Source organism: Caretta caretta, chromosome 9 (assembly GCF_965140235.1).
Source record: "Caretta caretta isolate rCarCar2 chromosome 9, rCarCar1.hap1, whole genome shotgun sequence".
Classification (NCBI taxonomy): Eukaryota; Metazoa; Chordata; order Testudines; family Cheloniidae; genus Caretta; species Caretta caretta.
The window spans coordinates 35,147,645-35,173,689 of NC_134214.1; the positions used below are offsets into that span (position 1 = coordinate 35,147,645).

The following is a 26,045-nucleotide window of genomic DNA, read 5'->3' on the forward strand; positions in this document are numbered from 1 at the left end:
CCTTTAGCACTAAGTCGCTTTGTGCTGAGACTTCTAAACCAACATTACAAGAGTAAATAAATGCCATAAAATGGATTTTTTTTGCCTTTGTTTAAATACTTTTCATTGTACTAAAAACGCCACAAGACTGTCATTCTTTTACAATATATTTTCTGCCTATATCAGTCTGACTGCTTTAAATATCTGAAATTATGTAGCCTCATGAACATGACCAACTACACTGGAAACTGAACACCACAGCAATGAGATCAGTTTTGGAGGGGATAATGTTCCGGTGAAGGATAAAAAATATGCACAATCACAAATACTCAAATGTTGACTTTTGCTTGCTTTGTTATATTTACTCAGTGAAGAAGGCAGGAAATTATTAGAAATATCAACCAGTGAAGAAGGCAGGAAATTATTAGAAAAATCAACCTATTTAAATATAAATGAATATCAGCCATTCTAGTTTGTGGCTAGTATGTATAACGTATACAAAGGACAGCTAGCTAACAAGAAAGAGTCTTTATACCGACTGTGCAATCCTGAAGGTGATCAAGAAAATGGGCCTTTACAATACAATTTTTCCTGTATTGAGCGTCCTCCAGAAAGCACTGTGAATAATGGGTCTGAACAGTATCTGCAAGTAAGATTTCTAGCTCTGCACTTGAAAAGCCAAACATTTGGCATGCCCATCTCATGCTTCTCCATGGCATGAAATGGACAAAAAGGGAAAGAGACAAAGAAGATGATAGGAAGCAGCCTGTGCAAATAAAAGACTTTTATTGATGAAAACCAGAGAGTATACATATGTATTTACTGTGCATCCAGTAATTTAACTTTCAGCTATTATTATTAAAATACATACAGCTGTAATAATATACCCAGGTCAAAACTTCATGGAGAGGGAGAGGTTTCAAGATTTCATAAAGTGCAGATCACTGATCACGATAGGTCCCTGAAAATACTCTATACAAGAACTTTTCAACCCAACACGAACATAAATCAATGCTCAAGAGATGCTAGTAGTTCCACACCGTAGGATGGCAATGAATTGTGTTTCATATGGTAACAGCTGTTACGGACTGAAAAGAACAAAACAGAAGAGGTTTGCCTATTTGGGCATTTCATTGCTCAAACTTGTTTTTAAAATATAATTGTTCTCAATGTTAATAGACAAAAAATTAACAAAGCTGTTTTTATTAATATTAGCATATCAGCTACTTTGTGTGAATAAAGACATTTTTCTTTGTTTTTCTACTTGCAAACTTAACTGAAAGACAGATCTCTACAGTACACAGCAAAGATCAAGTTATGAATGACCTGCACAGGTGTGCTAGTGTAAGAACAGAGCACGCTGAAACTTTTGCCCGAGTGGGTCCCAGGTACGACAGCCAATATATGATTAACTGTACTGGAGAGGAGGAGGGGCAGCTAATGCTGCTAGCAGGCTCCAGTAGTCCCACAGGCTGCAGGTCTCAGGAAAGTGGCAGCGGGGCAATGGTGCTCTCGTGACACACTGCTCAAGAACAATTCTGGCTACATCTTTTCCAAGATGCATCAAGTCCTGCTGCCCAGTGTGCTTTCCACAATTCCGAGGAGGCAGAATGCCTCTAGCCACCAATATTTAGGCAGTATACTTCCTTCTCCCTACAACAGCTCACTTTCTTATGAGCAATAACCAAGCTCCAAATAAGCCAGTGTAGTCCATCAAGAGAAACAGTCTGATTTTTAAAGTTGTATGAAAAAAGATTTGCATGATGGAGTTCCTATAGTCTACAAAGTATTCTTTAAAAGGGAAATAGGTAAGTCAACAACACACAGTAACTTCTTGGATTCCAACTTAGTCTCTTGCCTTGAAAATGTTTCAGTTTTATTTGTTTAAACAATCTTTTCCCCTCTCCCAGAAATAAATATATATATATATAAACATAAAAGTACAATAACCCCACAAAAGGAAGAACTTTCAGAATTAAGGCTGCAATATTAGGATGACCATATTGGCCATAGGCCGGGAGTATCAAGATAGTGTGAAATGTTACAAATGAGTTTTACTGTATACATATCCTAGGCAGAATGGAATGATTTTAGACAAGAGGAACCAAATTCTGCAACTTTAAAGGCTGTGCTAGCAACTTGTCAGGATTTATAGGGCTGTACCTAATTTACATATATGCTCAGTCACTGATGTTTTAAAAGTACCATTTTACTCACCAATCCAAAAAGATTATTTGTCACAGGCAAAGAGAAGAATTATGCAAGGATGATTTATATAGTTTTAAAATCAAGGACACACACTAATATGGTATCCGCATTTTCCCTTTTTTCCCCTTGACAGATGAAGAGAAATTGTTGATTGAGCTCATCAACAAACAAAAAGCCAAGGCATTAACAAAGCCTTTGTAGAGAAATGTCAGAAGTGAGTTGCGGCTTGTTACAATCATCAGTCAACCAGTTTTCTTTCATATTTTAAGTACAGCAAAATGGAGGGCAGCCACAGACCACATTCTGGCTCTTGGACCACACCCTTGGCCACTTATTTTAAGCCTAGATTTTCAGCCGTATTTTGCAAAATCCTTGGCATGTTTTGCTGTTAAATTATGTAGCCAGTAGTAAATAGTTCTGAACTAGAATAGAAACTGTATAAATGAACAGATCTGCAAACATTTTGGCAACTTTGAAGAGCACTTTACATATTTTCATTAGACCCTTGGCAATTTCACCATCTCTCAAATCTATTAAGTCTTTGTCTTCTCACTTCCTCTTCTGATAGCTGTTCAGATGGAAACCAAAACCCATAAGGTCGCCTCTCATTGCTATGACTTCCTGCACTAAAACCTGTAAGACAAAATGAAAAGCAAATGTAAACCATTTTTATCCTCTGCTGAGTGCAGAATCATACACATCCTATGATTTAAACAGTGAAAAAACTGTGTAGTGTAGTAAGGTTGTGAGCATTGTATACTTTTTTTTTGTTTACTATTATTACAAAACCATTTTAAAATAAATAATGTTATTGGTTTTGATATATAACAAGGAGGTTTTAATACAGGCAATCAAATAACTTACATCATGCGGCAGAAATACTTTTACGTAACTCGTCTTTTGATTAATGCATTGACCAGTAAAGGATAGAATCTGAATCATAAACTGCAGTGGAAAAAAAAACTGTCATAGAAAAAAAGAAAATACATAGAACCAAAATAACTAAACAAGAGCAGCAGTTGTCATTACTGAGACCACACTGTAGTGAACTACTGAGTGTGCAGTACTGCTCTCTACTGGACTGAACCAGTACTGCTCAACTGAGTTACATAGGACCCTATCCGTGCTAACACCATTATGATTATACTCAGATTACCATTGTAACAGAAGATTATTAATCTTCCTGAAATAGTTTACCATGGAAATATCTTTGAGGGATTTCTGTACAGTTTTCGCTCAACTGCATGAGAAATTTTTGATTCAACAGTAAGGAATCTCTTAGATCAGTGCTTAGTTAGCAGATTAGTTTGTCCCCTTGGTATGGCATTTCTGTATTACTTCATTTCTTAATATCGTCTGTACAAATATATTTTAACAAACATGAAATAATTATTGGTCCCTTATGAAACTAGGTAGACTTCCAAAATTTACACTGACAAAGCAGATGAAAAAAATTTTCTGCTAGTTTAAGAGCAATCCCACTGCATAAATGTTCATTAAAAATGTTTCAGAGTGGTAGCAGTGTTAGCCTGTATCAGCAAAAAAAACCCAACAAAACCAAAACAACGAGGAGTATTTGTGGCACCTTAGAGACTAACAAATTTATTTGGGCATAAGCTTTCGTGGGCTAAAACCCACCTCATCGGATGCATGCAGTGGAAAATACAGTAGGAAGTGTGTGTGTATATATGTATATATATATACACACACACACACACACACACACACAGAGAACATGAAAAAATGGGTGTTGCCATCCAACTGTAACAAGACCAATCAATTAGGGTCCCTGCAGATAATAGCCCACCCTAATTGACTGGTCTTGTTAGAGTTGGAATGGCAACACCCATTTTTTCATGTTCTCTGTGTATATATAGCTTCCTACTGTATTTTCCACTGCATGCATCTGATGAAGTGGGTTTTAGCCCACGAAAGCTTATGCCCAAATAAATTTGTTAGTCTCTAAGGTGCCACAGGTACTCCTCGTTTTTTTCCCCCTCCATTAAGAATGTGTACTTTTAATACAGCAATTACTCTTTAAAAAGCCCAGGACTTTACATTTTTCAGCATCCTTGTTTTATATAGTAACATCTAGACTTTTAAACTATTTACAAGTCCTCAACAGTTACTTTTGGCAAAGCAAGCTTTTTAAACTTTCAGCTAGTACTACAGTCCAAGATGTGGTGACCCATACCAGATGCACATGTAACTCCATCTTTAGTTGGCAACAAGCAAATTCAGAAATAAACTACACGTGGCAGTTCAGCTATAGCGTAGCACAGTGAGTAAATTAATCTGAGCAGAGATAGTACAGGCTATAGGTGGTTCTCTCTTCTGGCACCGTTGAAAGACAGAAAGAACCTCCCCCGTCACCACCAACTAAAGAATTCAGAGAATTCAAATTCCAAGTCACATAATAAGGAAAGCAAGAAAAGATATAAAGGCTGTGCCTAAGTATGACATCAACTGCCCATATGCTAAGGGTCCTTGGGAAAAAAAAAAGTAGAGATTGGTTTCTGAACCTAGGTACATACATTATTAAGGATAAAAAAGTTAGTTCTAAAGATTAGGGAATAGTTGCGTCAAACTGCATATATATTTATAATGTTAGTATTTATTAACTTTTCATCAAGGGATCATGTTTTAATAGTAATAGTGAATATGAAAAACCAAAAACAAGTAGTGTACTATACATATAGTGGAGCTCATTTTCAGATGCGGGGGTGCTTAGCAAGCTTAAATACAAGGGGCCTGTTTGCATAGTACACAGATGACCTATCTACAGTGCAGTAAGGGAGACCTAGTTATTGACTTCTGACTCAGTTATGTTCTAATTTATAGTATAGACAGGACCTTAATAATAGACAAGTTTACGATTCTACACAAAGACTGGAAGATGCAGAAGGATTTTTTTTGTCCTTGCAAATAGCTCAAACTCTTAGGAAATGCTGCCAAACCTAACTAGCTGCTCAGGCACCAGTGGTTAGCTATAATAACATGGGATATTCACAAAAAAACAGAAATAGCTGAAGAAAGTTTTAATTCACATTAACATGCAGCAAATCAATATAATGTGCATTGTAACACTTTAACCTCAACGTGGCCTTGCACCACATTGTGTTTCTGAATCTGAAAAAGTAATCAGTATTTTCAGATAGAGGCAAAACTACGTCATATTTAAGAAACATTAAACACAAACACTGCAACTTGTCAATTACTCTTCACCTCACCCATAAGCACACCCACCATTTCAGAACAACATGCCACTCTAATTAAGAGCTAACTAAGTGCTCCTGTATGTGATGAAATATTGCCATCTCCTTTTAAAATACTTTCCTTTAGAAACAAAGTATTCTTCCTGCTAATGTGAAAAAGCCACCCCCACTCCCCAAAGGCCATGGAATACCTCATAACTTGTACCTCCCCCCTATCCCTCTCTCAAAATGAGACTGGTTGAGACAAGTTAAGACTGATGACAACATAGCGGTTGTGATGTTATGACCTAAACCATTTCCATTCTGGATCTGGCCTAACCCCTTCTACCACGTGACCCCAAAGAGAAGTCCCACCTTAATTAGAGGAGACCAATAGGTGTCGGTGCATGGACAGTAACCCTAAACCATGGGTGCAGTAATATTGCAGCAATCCTGTGAACACACACAAGTGGAAACAGCCATGTACAGATGTTAGAGAAAAATAATTATTCACTTCAGGAGGCTAGAAATTTTGTGAGCATGAACCTTTGATTTCAGGCAGCTAAAAAGCATTACAGATCATTGAATTGAAAACAGGCCACTGACTGGCATACTAAGAGAATGTTTATGCATCATACAAACTGGCTATGGTTAATCTGAAAAGAAAGAAAACAATTATCCCAGATGTGGATGCACAATGGCAGATAGGTTCTTTATACATGTACTGAGCAAGGAAGCTCAATGATGGTTGTAAATACATCTTAAAGGCCTAAACATGCCTGTGCAAAGGAGCTGAAAGAAAAGACCCAAGGTGTGATCCCTAAAGCTTTAAATCAATATTCATTAATGAGAGTGTGTCTCAGAAGCTGGACAGACCAGGGTAAAGATTTTTTTAAAAAAAACTTGATGCTATTTTAACAATTTTTTACAAGTTCATTACTTTGTCACTAATAATGATGTCAAGACCACCATGATGGAAAAGTTTATCAGACTTTGAAACTGAAGATGTGATGGTACTTTAGAGCATACAGTACCTTACATTTTTCTAGGCTGAATGGATGGGAAGATATGGTGAAAGAGTGAGCAGTGGGGGCTTTTCAGCGAATTGTTTGGTTTTCCACACTGGTACAATTTGTATGGATTTTTAATTAATATTTTGTTCAGATGTCCAGAGTTTTGATGGGCATAAATACATTTAATATACCAAAAATAGTCAAAGCATGAATAAAATACTAAAACCACTGCATGCAGAGGCAATATAATAAAGGCCATGATTGCAAATGACTCTTCATGGGCACACCACAAGGCCACACAGAGACCTACTGAAGTCACTGAAGCTTTGCATCTGAGCAGGGGTCCAGACACATAGTCAACTGAACAACTGGGACTTAAATTGTATTGCAGCTTTAACTAACATTATGACATACTTTTCTAGATTATTGCTACTCTGAAAAAAAAAGTTTTTCATTTTCCTTCTTATGTATCACAGTAAAACGGTCAATTAAAAATCAGGATCCTGTTTATAGAGTGCCCATGTCCAGTTTTAGTATCTGGAAGATAAGACAACAACATTAGAGTTAAACAAAAACTGGGCACAGTACTCACAACTCCTTAAAGTCCAGCCCCCACACCAGCAACAAAACAAAACAAGATCTGGTGAAAAAAGTAGGAACAATTGCTCAATTATATATATAGTGACCCAAAATGAAAGGCCTTGCAGTGAGCCTTGAAGACCGCTTCAGAGACATCCTCCAGGAAAATGTCCTCACTGAGAGAATTCCATAGATGCATTCCAGGAAACATGAATGCCCTACTCCTGGTCTTATTCTGATAAGAGACAGAGAGCTGAAATGCCCTTGTACACATTGGGCAGAGGTGGTTGTTCATGTCCCTTGTATTAAGGGTTTTATACATTATTAGAATATGGCTGGATACTGATTGCCCAAAGCCACATTTTGACCAGCTAGTTGGGCCTTTTTGATGAGGTCATAGTCATGCAACAACTCCTCAGCCCTGGTATACACTACAAATGAATATCGATATAACACTGTCGCTCGGGAGTGTGGAAAATCAATACCCCTGAGTGACAGAGTTATACCGACCTAAGCCCCAGTGCAGACAGCACTATGTCAGTGGCAGGGCTTCTCCTGTCAACATAGCTCCAGCCTCTCTGAGAGGTGGAGTACTTGTGCTGACAGGAGAAGGTAGCGTCTTTGCTAAATGCTACAGCGGCTCAGCTGCACCCATTAAGATTTTATCATTTAAGCACACCTGTAATTCTTTATGTACAGAGGAAATGTTAATGTTAAGGCAGGGAAGGGACAAGATAAAAAAAACAACAACCTAGGAGATAGCAATAAAGAGAGGCAATTGAGTGGGGGATGTTTCCTCTTGAGGCTAAAGAAAAAAGTGACAGTTTAAACTGCCTTCTTTGCCAAAATAACAAACTACCCCTTCAGTCACTTTTAATCCGTGTACTATAAAAGATGAACTAGAATCTTTTCAGTAGTGCAGAAGATTATTTGCAAACCACTGTATGCTGAAAGTGACAGTTCATTCAGAAACTGCTGCCAAAAAGGGCGTCTGGATTTCTGGGTAAGAAATCAGGTTGCAAACATCCAAATAGTTCACAAAAATGTAAAAATAATTAAAGGGATAAATTCTTAGGCCCAGATTTCTGAAAGCATTTGGATACTACTGGGCTCAATGTTGCAACACCTAACTGATTTAGGAGTCTAAATTTCATTTTCAAAAGTGATTTGGGCACTTAGAAGCTTAAATCTCAGATTGTCAATGGAATTTGGACTCGTGTCTAAATCCCTTCTGAAATATGATATTTAGACTCCTAAATCCGTTAGGCGTTGCAACACTGAGCACAGCAATGCCTAAATACCTTTAGAAATGCCTTAGCCACTTAATCCTTGCCTACAACTAGAGAATTTTACAAGAAAAAAATGTCACCAGGGCTACCAGTGTTTCAATGGAACCTATACCAATGAGAACCAAAATGTATAGATAAAAGCTGCGGCAGCTTTTGGCATTTTTATCACCATGTTAAGTAAACCAGCTTTTCAACCATTAGCTACATCTCCTTCAGTCCAGCTACTGTAATGAAGCACATAATTCTGAATCTACAATTTTTTCATAGAAATTATCATATAACATATGTGTTGAGGATACTGCAGGTACACTCCATGCAATGACTACCTGGCATATCAGACATCAAAAAGTGGTTAAATAACATGTATGAAGACAATCTTCAGATATTTTATATTAAAAATCATTTTCTAAATAAAAAATAATTACTATCATCCAGGGTAACATCTAGAGAAGGAATCATTTGCATGGCAGCATAAAAGGAGTTTGGAAGAAGGCATGTTAAAAAACCTTGATGGCTGAACTTGGATGACATTTTTATTAGTAAGAAAAAATAATGCTCTTATTTAAAGTTACTTAAATCAGAGAAAAAACTATAATGCAGAAAACTAAATTTGTATGCAGAAATATTATTTGTTGGTACTAATGGAAGTTGTTAAAACACAAGAAAAATAGAAACACAAAAACTCAGGAGGTTACAGAGGTTATCAGCTTATTTCATTTTAACAATAATAAATTCAATTTGACCTAAACAGATTTTTTCACTCAAGTTCTGAGTTTGGAAGCAAGTTACAGGCATTTTAAACACAGTCATTGTTTAAATCATATGATGTGATCACCTAAACTCAATGAGACAGACATATATAGCCTGAATGCAAGAGAAATTAAGTATTCAGCCACCAGTGATGGTTAACGCTCTGTGCTGAAAACGTGAAGCCCAATATTTATTTCTATAATGCCTAAGAAGGTAAAAGCTGTTATTTTATATTCAGCTCCTATTATCTCAGTTATTCCTGATAATTAAAAAAACAACTGAAAACAATGTATTAAAAAGACTTTTACTCAATCCACTAGGTCCAATGGCCTTCGAGCCAGATCCTCAGAGGCACTCAGCTTCCACAGTTCCAAATGACTTCAGTGTGACTGCTCATGCTTAGCATCTCTATAGATTAGGCTCTTAAACTGACATTCTTAAGCACTATATAATAGAGTATTTTATCTTTACAATCATGGCACAAGATACACTAGCATTCTAAGCACCTCTTTCTTCCAAAAAAGGAATAAGCCTCCCGCTGTAATCTTACACTAGAGCCATAAAAAGAAACAGATATCATTTGGGACATTCCACTACACCAGCAAATGCAAAGAATTAACAATTGTTACCTTCTTCCCCACCCACAAAAATAAATTTGCTTTCTAGTTACAGGGTTTTCTTCTTTGTAATTCATGTAGAAAGGTTTTTTTGCTTTTCTATCTGACACTGTTAACTGTTCTCATTTACATTTTTGGCACTTTCTAAAACTGTTCAGCTGTAGGACTTGATATTGCTAAAAACTGCATCACAGCAGTCTATGATACCAGAATGAACCCTCATATATATTTGATAGATTATATATGAATGACATGTATCTCAAATCTAGCTATCTATATATATCTCAAACGATCTCCAATATTAATCCAAAAGGCACAGTCGAACACTTATGAAGCACTCGGGGTTCAGTAATGGAAAGTCCTTCAACCAAGCTGAACTGTTTGAAACAGATCATTTAAAGTTAAGTGAAGATTTCATAGTTCGGCATTATCATTTTCCGACACAGACCGGTTACTATCAATTAAGGAATAGATATTTCTTCATTGTTTACTTTCTATCTGCCATCAAATTACTATTACCTTATCAACAAAGGATGAGTAAATGAGAAACCTGGAATAAGATATATGACAGCAGAAGCCCTATGCATTTTATATATTAAATATACTTTCATTATTCTATTATTATATACAACTTTCCAGTTTGTTAAAAAATATTGCACCTAAAGTCACCAAGGCTAGATAAAGTTTGAAGATATTAAAAATTCTGCTGTCTTCATCAGATACTGAGTATAAACACTAAAGGCAGCCCCTACCACAGGAGCTAACCTTAGGCACCTAAAACAACTAGCAGGAGATTCTACTGTAGGCTTCTAAAACCAGAAATCTGGCTCACAATAGTTACACTGATCCAACCACAATGTCTAGCTCCAGAAATGCCATGTTCATTAACATCAAATTCTAGCCACAGTGATAACTACAAAAAAACTGCTACCATTGGGCCAAGAGCAATCTGACCTATCTAGCCTCATCTTTTGCAAAGAGTTCACAATATAAAACTGCATTTTAGAGGATCTATCAGAAAACAGTTAATCATGCTGTAATGCAAAACCTAAAAGCTAATGAAAACTATACAATTTCTTCCAAGCACACTGAATTGCCCTTGAAAATGCTGATTACCTTTACTGTAAAGTTGGCTTCCTGGAGACCTATGAAGCTCCATTCTGGACTTTGTAGTAGATAATATCACTGCGACCCCATGCAATACCACTGATCTCAGTAGGATTGCATGGAATATATATAAGGGAGCAGTCGGCCCACTGTCTCCAAACCAGTACACCAGCCTACATCTGGACTATTATAATTTTGGGATGAACACTTTTCATTGTATGTGCAATGTTCCATAAGCAAATAGGTGGGGTGTCTAGAAAACAATAAGATTTGGGATCTTTCCATCACCTCTAAGAGTTGAATGGATGACTGCTGAATCAAACAAAGTGCTGATGCTGTTTGATTTGAAATATTAATTTGATGGCGTACTTCATATTTATCCAGGAGATGGCACCAGAGTCACATAGTCAAAACATTCAAGAAAACTAGGACAAACCCTAGACAACAAAGCATTCCGCATAGTAAGCAGAATTAGGGTTATTTTGAAACAGATGGGCTCTACAGAAGCTGCTGCACTGAATATTATAGAGTTGTTTATTGTCTGGCTGGTTTGAAACCCAGGGATTATTCACAAGCATCTAGCAGTTTCTGTGTCACATTAGGTTTCATGTGAAGCAGTGTAAAGTTAAAGCCCACTGGAATACATTACATATAGATACACACACACACACACACACATATAAGTACTAATCCAGTCCTGCATTCAATTGTGCCCTGTACTTTGTAACCCAATGTTTGTTCTGGAAAGATCAGCATCATAACCAATATTCTAACTCTAATGTAGAGCAGTGAGCTAACAGACCCAATACGCTGGTCTAAATTTAGGAGGCCTGTTTTGTTTTGTATTTTTAAATCCTTATATTCAACATCCAACATCTTTTCCAGTTTAATAAAATATATTCTGAGCACAAAAAGCTGTCCTTGGAACTCTTGTGCAGGAGCAAAGATTTTATAGGAACATCAGTTTCAAAGGACTTATTAAAACTGGAAGCCACTTAACATCCATCTATAGCAGGTGGGTATAGGCAATGAGGAGCCATTCTTCTAAAAATCTTAAACCTATACATCACTACTGTATATTACAAGCATGAACACAGTAACAAGGCTCAGAGTAACAGAGTACCATCTGCAAATAACACCTCTGAAAAAAATCTAAAGAAACACGGACTTAATAAACTATATCCAGAGTACTTGGTAAATGCTTTCATAGGGTTCAAGTAGTGACATCCTATAAGTTGCCAGAGAGGGATCTAAGTCACCAAAGTTAATGTATTTTTGTGGGAAAGCAGGGGGGAGGTGGATTCATTATTTAACACAATGGATGATTCAAAATAACTAAGTCCTTCAGTATCTGGCTCCTAGTCTATCTTCTTCTTGTGTTCACTTCATAACTTTTCACCAGTGTCGTTTTTCACTCACTTGTATTTTACATTGCTCTCCCTCAAAAGGCACAACTAAATAGTTTTAAAAATACAGCTCATAGTAGGGAAAGAAGAACGCAAGGCAAGAAGCAGCTACAAAAATTAACTGCGCCAACAGCAGCAATTTTATAGTTCATTAAGGTATTTGGGTGGGAAAGGAAAACATCCAAACAGGGAGACAGAAGAGCTGATTCTCGGAAGAATCCTGAGAAGAATATTTCCTGTTGAGAAGCCTGGGTAAAATCCAAACCCTACTGAAGTCAGAGTTTTGACACTGACTTCAATAGGGTCAGGATTTCACCCTGTGTCTTAGCTAAAGAACTTTTGCCATGAATTCTGGAGAGTAAGGACAGCCTACAGAAAGTCCTAGCTGAGGACATGGTGTAGCAATGTGTGACAGGAAGACAACAGCATGTCCAAGAAAGCCCTGACATATTGCTGAAAAAGGCATTTGGGTTCTGCTTGAAGAGATTTGAGTCTTAAGAGTTCCTCTTTTCCTGCTGGTTAATTCCTTGCCTGAAGTCCTAATTCAACATTTGTGTCATAACTATTTCCAGCTACCATTTGTAGCATCTCAACGAGGATTATGACATTTCAGTTCATTGCTGTGGAATGTGCATGACGTAAGGAACATAGGGTTATGATATGACTTTAAGCAAGGAATAAGCAGCAGGAGCAGGCAAACCTGTAAGAGACAAGGATCCTGTTTTCAGACAAATATCCTTAACAAGACAAGAAACCTGAAGAATATGACCTACAAGCAGAATGCTTTCTTAAATAGAATGTTTTTCCACTAGTGCCAAACAGATTTTAATGCTGTATAAAATATATTTTAAAAAAACTTTGTATTTGTTCTGGAAACAGCAAAGCATATTTTACAATCCAAACAAATTTAACATCTGAGTCATCATAAAGGGAAGATTTGTAAAACTAGTAAGAATGAAACACAGTAATGGTACACAATAATTGTACACTAATTAAGAGATTTGCTTAAAAGTGCTTAGTTTTAGCCTATCTTTGCTCCCACTCAAGTAAACAGAAGTTTTAATGCATTTGGAAATACCTCCCTAGGTTTCTAGTGTGAAACTTCGTCTCTTAAGCAGCTCAAGGTTCCTTATGGTGGTTTTATAAAAGTTCAAGGAGTTTGTAAAAATTCTTGAAATACATGTTTCACTTTATTTACCAGTTTGACTAAGCAACATCAGTTTGAGAAATATTTGATGAATTATCATCAAAACTTTAAATTCATGCTTGGCTTTCATTTACCTCAGATGACAGACTGTATTTCTTCCATAGCAACATATAATACTTAGGTCTGCTAATTATGCTGTAATGTCAGGGCATTATTTCATGTGTTTCAAAGTTCACAAATCGCTCCTGGGCATGGTACAGATTATACGAAATGCATTCCACAGCAGTCTCTGTAGCATATACTTGGCTTGCCTTGATTTTCCAACATAAAATGCCAATATTTAAGTAGTTTTATTATAATAACCATAAGGGATTCTCTCAGATTATAAACATCTGAAAACATAACTTTTTTCATGAAAATCTATCCATTTCTAGCACACAAAGTATGAAGAGGAAAGTTGAAAAAAAAGCATACAAATTAAAGGCCAGATTTCCAGCCCCTTCCTGCCATTCAGGCAGTGCAGAGAAGTCATGAGGCCAGCTTAACTTGCTACCTGAGGATTCCTCCAGTGTGGGGAGAATGCCCAGGGGATGCAGAATACCCACGCTGCTCTAAGATGCACTGGGAGCCAAATGACCAAACAACTGGAAAGTCACAAAGGCAGCATAAAACTATCTTTTTTCTTCCCACCTCCACCACTGTGTTGTGTACAGCTGAGTCATACCAAATGATCTGGGCATTATCATTTAACATCATCTAGGCAAGGCAATATGATTTTGCTTCTACCTAGCTCACAGAGTATCACTTCCAGCAATCTACGGTGTCATTTCCAACATTCTACATGAAACTTGCGCAATTCCAAAGTGTGAAACAGCTTTGTCATGCTGCGGCAAAAGTACATACATGCAAACGCTCACAAATTCTTTTTCCTGATGACAATGTCTATAGACATACTCTAAAGATTAGAAGATAATAGAGGCTGATGCAAAGGACAAAAGAAAGCCCACTAGATAGTGGACCATACTTTGGAATGGCTGACAGTTGACAACTGAAGTTGGCAGGAAATTAATCATAGCCTAAGGAAGTAGGCTGAAAAAGCAACATGTAATGAGTTCAGATACAGCTAGATTCTTATAAGGAGAGCAAGTGAGAAATACTCAAACAAAGAACATATTTAAAAAGAACAGGAGTGCTTGTGGCACCTTAGAGTCAAACAAATTTATTAGAGCATAAGCTTTCGTGGGCTACAGCCCATTTCATTGGCTGCATAGAATGGAACATATAGTAAGAAGATATATATATATACATACACACACACACACACACAGAAAGGGTGGAAGTTGCCATACAAACTGTAAGAGGCTAATTAATTAAGATGAGCTATTATCAGCAGGAGAAAAATAAACTTTTGTAGTGATAACCAAGATGGCCCACTTAGACAGTTGACAAGAAGGTGTGAGGATACTTAACTTAGGGAAATAGATTCAATATGTGTAATGACCCAGCCACTCCCGGTCTCTATAACTGGTGCACTGCTGAATAGGTGATCTGGTGCCAGATGCACCAATTCCAAGGCTTGATTGCATCAGTGTAGAGTGGGGCAGACTTTGCTGCTCCCAGCTTGTTTATATAAAATACTGTAGTCATGTTGGCTGACATACTTGCACGTGTGCAAAATAGATGAAGGGTGGAAACTTCCTTTAAGTTTCATGCACTGCCTGATGCTTTAGAAGGTTGATGTGCAGTCTGGATCCCTTCAGAGTCCAGGAGCCCTGTGCTATTTGGTCACTCAGGTGAATTTCTGAGCCCAGTAGGGAGGCATTCGTAATGCGAGTCTTTATGTGGTGGGTTTATGATGGTGCGTGAATGAAGGGAACCCCTACTTAGACAGTCTCTTTGATTTGCCACCAGGTGAGGGACATGGAGATGTTCAGAGGAAGCAAAACTCATTTGTCCAGGATGTCTGTTGCAGGTTAGACCATCTGTAACTGTGCCTGCAGGTATGGGTGATGGAGCCTCACGAAAGGTGTCACATAGAGATAGGTGGCTATGTGGCCTAAAGGAACCAGATCAGACTCCACTGTCCTTTGGGGTGAAATTGAGCAATGAGGTCTCTCTGTGTGAGGAAGCTGTCTAGCAGTAAGCATGCTTTGGCCAAAACTGAGTTCAGATTCACTTTGATAAATTGTATAATTTGGGGATAGGGGAGGGTTAAAGCAGACTTTTCTAGATTTATCTGGATTCCAAAAGAGTGAAAGAGGTCACGTATGGAGATGACCACCATTTGAACCTTTCTGATATGATCGTCCCCTGAGCAGTCAATCACTGAGCTAAGGAAATACCAGGTTGCCTTGGTGATGCAGGTATGTCATTGCCACAGAAAGCATCTTTGTGAAAACTCAGTGCCATCAAGAGGCTGAAGATGAGAATTCTGTATTGAAAATGCTCTTGGGCCACCTGCATGCTGGATGAATGTCTATGAAAGTAGGCATTCCTCAAAGTGAAGGTCACAAGCCTGTCACCTTTGTTTAGGGAAGGAATCATTAAGGCCAAGGTGATCATCCTGAATGATGTACGAAGATGTTCAGCTACCTGAGGTCAAGGTTGGGTCTCCAACCTCCCCTCCTGCCCTCACTGCCCTTCTTTTTGGAAGCAAGGAAATATTGTGACTAAAAACCCCTGTCCGTGTTAAGACGACACCAGTTCTATTAGCCCTAGCTCATTTAGGGATTCTCTAGCTGATCTCTACCTCCTTTATGAAAGGGGTTCCTGAAGAGGGATGCGGAGAGGGATTTTGGAAGAGGAGTAGAAAAGGAATTCTATTGTGTAGCCAGTCAAGATGATGTCTAGGACCCATTTGTACACCGTGATAGGCGACCACAATGGAAGGAAGCAGGCCAGGCAGCCACCAAAGGGGGTGGGGGTAATTGGTGGTGCAGAGACTGGTTGATGGCTCTTGAGTGTTCCATCAGAAGGCCTTGGCAGGAGGCTCAGACTAAAGAAGGGATGGTGGTGGTGGTGCATAGTGCCTGCTGTATTGTACCCTCTGGTTCTTCATAGGGGGTTCACAGGCTCTTTGATGATAGATGGGCTGAGGTGGTTAGGAGGAGGCGACTTTCAATATTTCCTCCAGCGTGTCGGGGTATATGTCCCAAGGAACGGAGAGCTATGCAAGAATCCTTAAGGGCGTAGAACGACTCATCTGTTTCCTTACCGAACACGTCGTTATCCTCAAAAGGGAGATTTTCTACTGTTGTCTGGACCTCCTTGGCAAACAGAGGCAGCTAATGGGAATTTCAGGAGTAGCTGCAGACTCTGTGCTCGCAGGTCGGAGGACTTGGTGAGTAGTGCATTTGATCCACCTGTGGGTTGACTGACTGACTGTTTATTCTCTATGTATGCGCTGCACCGCTGTGGTCCCCTGAGTAAGCAGGGTGCCTTTGTAACGCTGCAAGGGTCTAGCCCTTGGCACTTTGATCAACCTACCTATTTTAAGTCTCTGAGTGGTTAATTGCTCCTTGGTGATGAGGGACTAAGCTAAGCAGGGAAGACTTGGTGTAAAAAGTCACTTGCTTGGAGAACTCAAGAGCTTCGGAGACAGCTAACCGGGGAGTTCTGGAGGGAGTATGAGAGGCTCTCTTTCCAGGCTCAGCACATCATGTGACAATTAAGACAGCCAGCGATGAAACAGTGGTCGTGACATATAATAGATGTGCCATGTTCTCTTTCCTGCCTAACGACAGACTGGATTTCATGAACACATAGTGCAAGTTCATGGCTGTACTGCAGAAAAACATTATTGGACTGAAGCGGCAAATAGAGATGCTATTGAGAAGCTGAGTACATAGACAGCTGTGTTTGGGAAACATCAGTACCTCAGGTTCAAGGAAGAATGGAGTTGGACATCAAGCCACAGAAGAAAGAGGAAGTAAGAGAGGAAGCCTGGCAGTTCATAACAATGAGAGACAGGAGGTCATGGCAGCATTTTATGTGGTTAGAGACAGATAAGAATGAGCAGGCTATGGTCACCAGAGAGAAGAGGACCAGGAGGAATTCTACACTGCTACTAGATACCAGGTTGTCAATTTGGAAACTTTGGAAAATACCATAAGATCCAGCAGATCCAAGGGAACTGAGAGATGTATAGGGCATCAGTGTGGATCACAACTCAACCCAACCTGTAAGAACGAACCAAGCTTGCCCACAAAGAGTTCTCCAACCATTGAAGACAGATGATACTTGCTGGAGATTCAGTACTCAGAAGAACTGAAAGAACATTCAGCAAGGGACAGGGGGCAAAGATACCAGATGTCACTTGGGCATGGAGTCTTACTTGGCACCGGGAGTGGGGAAGAAGCAGTCCCCATTTTAGAGGATTTATGAGGCAATTTATCCTTAAGAAGGTGTGTACCCTCCACATGCCTCTGTTTAAACAAGTCCTTGGGCTAGCTTGAGGAACCGGAGCATTGATGCTGCAGGGGCACTACCTAGAGTGCTCTGGTCACTGTGCCAGGGAGCAGGAAGGCCCAGGATCAGATCAGGGCTTCATAGAAAGCTCCATTAAGTGCCTGTGGAGCTGGAACTCCCGAGATGGTCTAGTCCAAGGGGGAAAGGAATGGTAGATTTCACACTTAGAGGGAATGTACGATTCCCCAAGACTGAGCTCTTGTGAGGGTCACTAATTGGAAAGACCTGGGGCCAGGCCAGGCAGGGCTTAAAGAATGGCTTATTGGTCAGACTCATTTCTCCAAAAGATGAGACAGTAAGGGTGGGGAGAGACCCTTAAGCCCCAAAACTCTCTAACAATGATCTAAAAAACTATTTACAAAAAAAAAAAAAAAAAAGTTCAAGTGGGAACACTAGCAGAAACTGCAGTTAAGAATATAAGAACGGCCATACTGGGTCAGACCAAAGGTCCATCTAGCCCAGTATCCTGTCTTCTGACAGTGGCCAATGGCAGGTGCCCCAGCGGGAATGAACAGGTAATGATTAAATGATCCATACCCCGTTGCTCATTCCCAGTTTCTGTCAAACAGAGGCTAGGGACACCATCCCCCAGTTACTGAAGGGTTCCGTCTCAGACCACAATTGGTAGAATGAAACTGGAAAGGTGGCTGGTCTGTGACACACATTATGCCCTCAGTTCAGAACACAAGCAAGCACAGTTTGCAGGTGCAGTTCAACAGACAGTGCTATTGAAAAATATTCTGGTCTCAGGTGCATAAGGGCATGCACTCCCACAGAGAATATACATAGGGACCAGCCCTCAAAGAACCACTAAGTTTTTATTTTCTAGTTGATGCAATTTACATTCCTAATAAATGCGAACATTTTATTGATTTTACCACCTTTCCAATAAAGAAACTTCGAACAAAATCCTCTCCGTAGTGCCAAAACTAAGGCCTGGGCTACACTGGGGGGTGGTTCGAACTAAGATGCGCAGCTGCAGTCGAAGTACCTTAGTTCAATTTACCTGGCCGTCCTCAAGACGGCGAGTCAACTGCGGCAGCTCCCTCATCGACTCTGCTTACTCCTCCTGCCGAGGTGGAGTACAGGCGTCGATTCCCCGGCAGATCAATCACTACCAGCCGATCCGGTGGGAAGTGAAGACGTACCCTGAGAAACTCAGCTGGGTTCTGTCGAACTACAGAGTGGAGCCATTCTGCAACTATAACAGTTCATGTTTTCTCCATGTACAAGAGGGAGCACCCTTATGCTGCTCCCACAGAGCATCTCCTAATTATGCCCAGACTCATTCAGCAGAATTGCATGTTTGACAGGAAAGTGGCCCTGTCAAGCCCATGGTGGAAGGGGCAGGATTTGTTCCTCAGAAATCATGAAAACCATTACGGAGATAAAAATCTGTCTTCCAAACTACGGACCTGATTAAAAAAAAACAAAAAACATTGAAGTGAACAAAAATTCTAATTTACATCAGCAGGCACTGGATCAGACTCTAGGACTTTACCTTCAGCTCCAAACCATGCATCAGTAAAAATTATTCTTTGGAGGGTCCACTAGTGGTTGCCATGCATGAAACATGAACCTACTGTTATTAAAGATCTTTTAAAAAAACTAAAAAAAGAATATCCACTGACAGGTATCCTTGTAGTTGTATAAGCCTGTTTGATAATGAATATATCTTTTTTTCTTTGTAAAGAAGACAGCAGAGGCATTTGTGAGGGTTAAAATGCCACGTTGGAAACTCCTACCTTTGGGGGTACGGGGGAGAGAGAAAGGCCTCCTTAATCAAACCTTTTTAATCTACACACACAAAACTGGATTACGTTTGATTCTAGGTGTGGTCTGAAGATTCAGAGATCCTTATTTTAACCAAAACCTGGTTGCTTGTACCTAATGAATAAATAAGAAGCAATTATGTAGAAATTTATATCTTCGTAGCACTTCACAAACACGCAGCAGTAATCAGAGCATGCAATTTTGATGCTGTTGTTTTAAAAGTTTCTTGCTGTATTCATAACCCATTTTAAAATATTTTTACAACAGATTTTGTTATCAGTCCCATTTTCTTTGGGAATATAGACTCCCCACAAGAAGGGAAACATCCAAAAGGAAGCTGAACTGGCAAGTCACTTTAAAAACATGTGCTCTCACTTTAAAATTACAGTAAGAAAAAGTAGTAATTAATGCACATTTTAATATACAGTCTGCAAATTCAAATAAACATCTCCTGTGTCAGTACTATATTTACACTTTTTCCATCAGCAAATGTACCACATTGTATGATAACATCTACTGCAGTGAAAGAATACTTCTTTTACTCAGGTTTACCATCTGTGATTCAGACACATTAATCAAAATGCAGGGATATATATGTCATAGCCAATAGCTTGTCTTTTAAAGATTCCATTAAAGGAACATGAAGATAAGCCATTAGGCCATCAATCTGAGAACATGAAATTATATTCTAAACGATGTTTCAATGTCAAAAATGTTTTAATGTTTTCCTCTTTCATAATGTCTCAATGTAATGCTAACTACGATCACATTATTGCTTCTCCACTGAGCGAAATGAGCCCCTACATTCAACTTGATGACATTACTATGTGTATCCTTATGTAACACGATAACTTTGGAACCATCCAACCTATTTCAAAATTTTGGGGAACGTTCTAGAAATCAATGGGAAGGACCCTCTTTATTTTGAGGAAAATCAGAAAACCAGAGTGTGAAAATGTGGGACACAGTCCCTGTATCTGCTTAGCACACCCATCATTTGTAACCAGCTCTGTAATTACTCTAGAACAGAGAACCAGCTGATAGCAGCCATTAATGCCTTTCAGTGTAATACACAACCCCTATCTCAGCTCTGCCCCCTGGAGTTTAAAATGCTGACACCTAGAATGAATTATTTCCAAAGATAGAAAGAGAAAAAATAGTAGCAGGGATAGCCAGAAAGAGGAGAAAGCAAAGGAGGCTTCAATTTCTTCCTCATAGAGTGTTGCCTCCCCAAAGCCTGATCTATGGGGTGTGTGAGAGAGCCAGTGAACACCAACCATCTGTCCATCACTTCCAATCTGGGACAATAAAAGGCACTTTGGGGTGGTGAAAAAAAGTTGAGCCCTGGCATAGGGGAGGAGTATGGGGGACCATGATATGGGTAAGACAGCGTATAAGCCGAGGTGCAAGTCACCGGAAAACATGCCCACAGTAGTTTGTGTAGCATTTGATAAATACACAGAATGAAGTACCTACACCACAATTATCTCGTGCTGGAAAACCAGAAATGTAGCTTGCTCTCAAACCCAGCTTCCTCTGCTTTGGGCTTGGGCTGTGACCATTCATAAGTCACAGGGAAGGGGGAGGGTCTCACATTATCAAAAAGTATTTGTTGATGTCAAACAACATGAACTCACAGCTGGTTACACATATGTAACCCTTTCAAGGATCCAAACATTTGAGGGGGATTATGTTGGACCCTAGGTTCAATTATCAACAGATACAAAATATAAAAAATATGAAACGGATAAACAATGAACAGAAGATAATGAGTACCCTGTAAAAGTGCCAGATGTTACTGTCTATCCATAGAATCTATAGAGTCTCACTGTTTGTTATTTTCAAAAAAACTGGAAAAGATATTTGTACTTACAAATTTGAACAACACACAGACTTCAGTCTACATAAGCTGAAGTGAGGATGGAGGCATGCAAGGATCACCTGGTAAATGCAATGAGCTTGGCCTACAGAAGCAAATCACGCAACCCTCTAGTGATTAAATTCCCATCTGCAGCTAACAAATTGCTTTGACCATATAAATAAAATCTTTGTAAACAAGATAGATTTAATTGCAAAAGTACAACTTGAAAGTCCTGACTGCTGTTAGCTGCATTTTGGAGAAGTCTTAAAATATCATTATAATTTCATCTCTAATGCCAACATTTCCATAGTGATTTAATCACGATGAATGATTAATACTATCATAGATACCCTATATCCGTACTAGATAATGTATTTTATCTTTAAAATGTACTTCTTGGCATAAATTTATCTTTAATATTTGTTGTACAAATTACTGAGCATGCAAATATTAAAAGTTGGAATTATTATTTGTATTTTGACAGCTCCCAGAAATCCCACTGTGTGAGGCACTGTCAATGTGAACAAAACTTGATTTAAAAAAAAATTAAAACGGATTTTTAATTGGATTTTTTATTTACATTAAATACAGGTTTATTCTGAAAAAATAAGCCTATTTAAATGTAACATTATGACAATGTATGTAAAGATCTAAACTATAATCTATTAGAATCTTTTAAATTAATTTAAAAAAGAATATTCGAACAATATTTGTTTGCTGAAGTTTTAAAGAAAGTCATACCACTGAAATGGTGGAAGTCACTGGGTAAACACCTGAAAACACATTTTGTTGAAGAATAGTGCTAAACCAGGTGCAGAGAATACTTGTCATTTCAATATATTCATCTAGTTCAGTTCAATAACTCATTCATTAGAATTGAGAGAATAAATAAGAGTTGAAGAAGCAGGAAAACATGTTCTCTCTTCCAATCTACGAATAAAAATGAAGTGTGAGGGGATGAGAGCTACTAATTCTAAAATCTTGAAGGACACTGCCAGGAAACAGGGCCTGCAGCAGAGTCAGTCTCTGGGCAACCTAACAAAAGCAGCTGGCCTGCAGAGGGCTGCCTGATTGACTGTACCACCTGATTGGTTGGAAGAGTCAGCAGGACGGCTCTTATGCCCAGCAGCAGCTGCTCAAAGCATTTGCCCATAGCTGAGATAGCACCTGAGCTAGTTTGTTCTCAGCCCCTCTCCTGCCTTGTTCCAGTCCTGCTCCTGCTCCTGCTCCAGACCCAGCCTTACCCTTGCTTTGTCTTGCTTCAGGTAATCTGGTCCCCAGCCTTGGTTTATACCTTTGGCTCTGCCATCTGTCCTCTGACCCCAACTCTGGCCCTTGGCTCTGATTGCTGGCTATCAACTCCGGATCCAACTGTTAGACACAACCACTCTGCCCCCGGGGGTCACTGGTAGATATGGTGACCAGATAATCAGCTCAATTCACTAACTTACTTTGTTTAAATAACTTAGTTAATTTTAAATGTAAAACATGTTTTATAAGCTTTTTTTTCCGTACATACCCAGTACATTTAAGGTAGTTTTAGTACTTTAAAAAAATTTTAATGCTGGCTTTGCGCATCTAATTCAATTCCAATTTCCATCCAAATGCAATTTGTCACAAATCATGAGAAAAAAAAAATCTAGTAAATAAGTGTCATTCACCAGTTTCTAACAGAACATATGAGAATTTAAGAATCTAAATAAAAAGTATATTAAGCTATATAATTGCTTAAATAAATGTGCACAAAGATAGTGTATCCTCCTGGTTAGCAAAAAGTATCAAATTTAGGCCAGGTCTATACCTAAAACTTAGGGTGAACTACTTACACTACTCAGGGCTGTGAAAAATGTTATGCCTTGTGAGATTACTTAAATAGACCTAACCCCATTGTAAACACATCTAAGTTGATGGAAGAAGTCTTTTATTGACCTAGCTATCACTTCCTGAAAGGGGTCTGTAGGGAGGCGGTGTGGTTCCCCGCTGCCCCGGAGAGGGACAAGCTCCGCTGGACACCAGATTGGCAGAGACAGAGCACTCCAAGCCCATCCCCCAGAGGGTCATGTGCCGGACAGGAAGTATATGAGCCCAACGCCAGAGCTCACTCGGGAGGCAGCTGCTGGAGAGGCCAGACACCTCTGGCCCAGCTCCCGCCGGGGAGACTCCAGCAGCGGACTTGAACACTGGCCGATCCTTGACGTGGAGCAGTGTGTGGAAGAGTCGCTGAGCTTACTCCTCGCCAGCTACCCAGAAGAGTCGCTGAGCTTACCCCTCACCAGCTATCCTAAGGATCCAATGGTGATCGACCCCCCTGAGGACACCACCTGGACCCAGGTACCTCCAGAGGGGGAGTTGGGAAGTAGCCCAGGGGCAGCCGACCCAAGTCTGGCTGCAACACTGCCAGAACCCATGTCAGTGTGTTGCAGCCAGGATCCCCACTGACACAGCAGCGGGCCTTTGGCTGCTGCTAAGGCCCCAGGCTGGGATGCAGTGGAGTGGGAGGGCCTGTGTCCCTCCTGCCACCCAACTCGTGGGTGGCAGTCTCCCCCTCTCCCAGGCCCTTGGAGCCTGAAGCCTGGGTGTGCTAGTTACCTGTGTTTGCTCAGCCCCTGCCTGAGGGCCTGCTGACTATATAAACTGCTTCTCAGCCCCTGCCTGAGGGCCTGAGCCTTGAACTCATTGCTGCCCCGCCCTGACCCAGGGCCTGGACTTGATAACTGCTAACTGCTGTCTGTGTTTGCTCAGCCCCTGCCCAAGGGCCTGAGCTGTGACTTTTTACTGCCCCGCCCTGACCTAAGGCCTGAGCTTGTGAACTGCTGTTACCTGTGTTTGCTCAGCCCTGCCAGATGGCTTGAGCCAGGACTCCTGTGGCCCAACTGATTCCCCCAGGAGCCAGTGCAAGGACTGAAGGAGGCTGTGTGGTTCCCCACTGCCCTGGAGAGAGATGAACCCTGACGATATAGGGTCCATTTACCATAGTGAAGGAAAAATTCATCAGTATTATTACTCTAGTCATGAATGCTGCTTTTTTATAAAAACAAAAGAATTTTTTTTTTAAACAAAATATGAACATACAGGAATTTAAAGCAGAATAAATGTAAGCTCCAGAGGCTGCATCTTGTTTATCAGCTTCAGGAATAACTAATAAGTTACAAGTTAAAAAAATCACAGATCCTAGAGTCAGCAACAAATCATTGTGTTTACCAAATAAGAGCCTAACACCATCTTCAGCCCTTTACACCAGGTAATAGGGTCTGAGTAGCATAAAGAGGATTTAAAAGCCACCAATCCAGCCAAAGGATTCCTATATTACAGGAACTATATTGAAGGATCCACACGAGTCCTGGCATAGAGGACATGCCAGACTAGGGGTGGGAGGAGCATGTTGGGGCAGACCCACAGCACCGCACAGATTCCAGGCAGCACTGTGATCTACAGAGCAAACCAGACATTCTGCCATAACTCTGACAGGCCCGCAGCGCTGTCCAAGGTATGCCGGGGGCACAGAGAAGCCCAGGATTGGGAGGGCACTAAGATGGCTTTAAAGCCATCTGAGTGCCCCCCAACCCCGCCAGGCTGTGAGTTCTGTACTATACCTCTAAGAGGTGCAGCATAAACTTTCACACTTAGCGTCACTGAATTTGATTAGAAACTTTGCAAAATTCTTCTTGCCTGAGGTAGTTTTTCCTTTCTGTAAAAAGGTAACAGTTTTTTCATTAACATTCTCATTATGATAAGGGTGTTAAGTATATTTTGTGCCTGAGTTAATAATTTTCATGCCAGTTTTTCAGGGCTGGATTTAAGGGCTGTGAATAGTTCTAGGGTTTTTGTGAGAGAGATTTTTTTTTATTTCAATTTAAAGGTTTTGTTTTAGCAACATGAAAATTTCAGTGGACATTCTTTTGGCAAGGATGATTTATGTAATTATAGACTTCAATCTAAAAGCTTTTGTATTATTGTGATAAAATACTTTCTAAATAGTAGAATTAAAACAACTCTACAATTAACTCCTGTCCAATAGCATGAATAAGAACCACATACCAAAAGACTGTATTGCCAGAAATCCTACATCCAGCTTACAATGTTTAGAGTACAGTAGAACCTCAAAGATACAAACATCAGAGTTACAGACTTACCAGTTAACTGGACAACCTGTGGAACCAGAAGTTCTCAATCAGGTAGCAGCGCAGCAGACCGAAAAAAAAAGGAAAAAAACAACAACAAATACTGTACTGCCTCAGGGCTAAAGCCATACGGTGGGGAGGGTCAGAGGTCTTGGCAGGGCTTGAGGCTTCTGACCCTCGGGAGCACCATGGTTCAGAGCTTTAGACCAGTGGGTGAGGGGGGAGGTGCTGGGACTTGGAGCTTTAGCTCTGCGGCTCCACTCCCACTTTCAGCCCCGCGAGGGGGGCACTGGGGCATGGAGCTCTAGCCTCAAAGGGGAGCGCTGCGTTCAGCCCCAGCGCTCCCACCATAGCTAAAGCCTTGAGCCCTGGTGTGCTCTCACCCTGCTGAAGCGAGGAACAGACTGCAGGGCTGAAGCCCTGAGCCCCTACCCCCTCACCCCGTGAGACTGAAATCGGGAGCAGGGCCAAAGGGCTGAAGCCCTGAGCCCCAGCACACCCCTCAGGTCTAAAGCGCTGCACCCCAGTGCTCCT

The 26,045-nt window shown here is 40.1% G+C and overlaps 1 protein-coding gene across 4 annotated transcripts in view; it reads right to left on the bottom strand.

The window, feature by feature from the left end:
* Window positions 1–748: 748 nt before the first annotated feature.
* RHBDD1 (rhomboid domain containing 1) overlaps window positions 749–26,045 on the bottom strand; it is a 94,342-nt gene continuing 69,045 nt past the window's right edge. For all 4 annotated transcript variants that reach the window (XM_075132220.1, XM_048864366.2, XM_048864365.2 and 1 more), the window contains one exon: window positions 749–2,820. In XM_075132220.1, coding sequence (XP_074988321.1) covers window positions 2,702–2,820 — 119 coding nt within the window. In that variant the 3' untranslated portion in view covers window positions 749–2,701. The remainder of the gene's footprint in view (window positions 2,821–26,045) is intronic.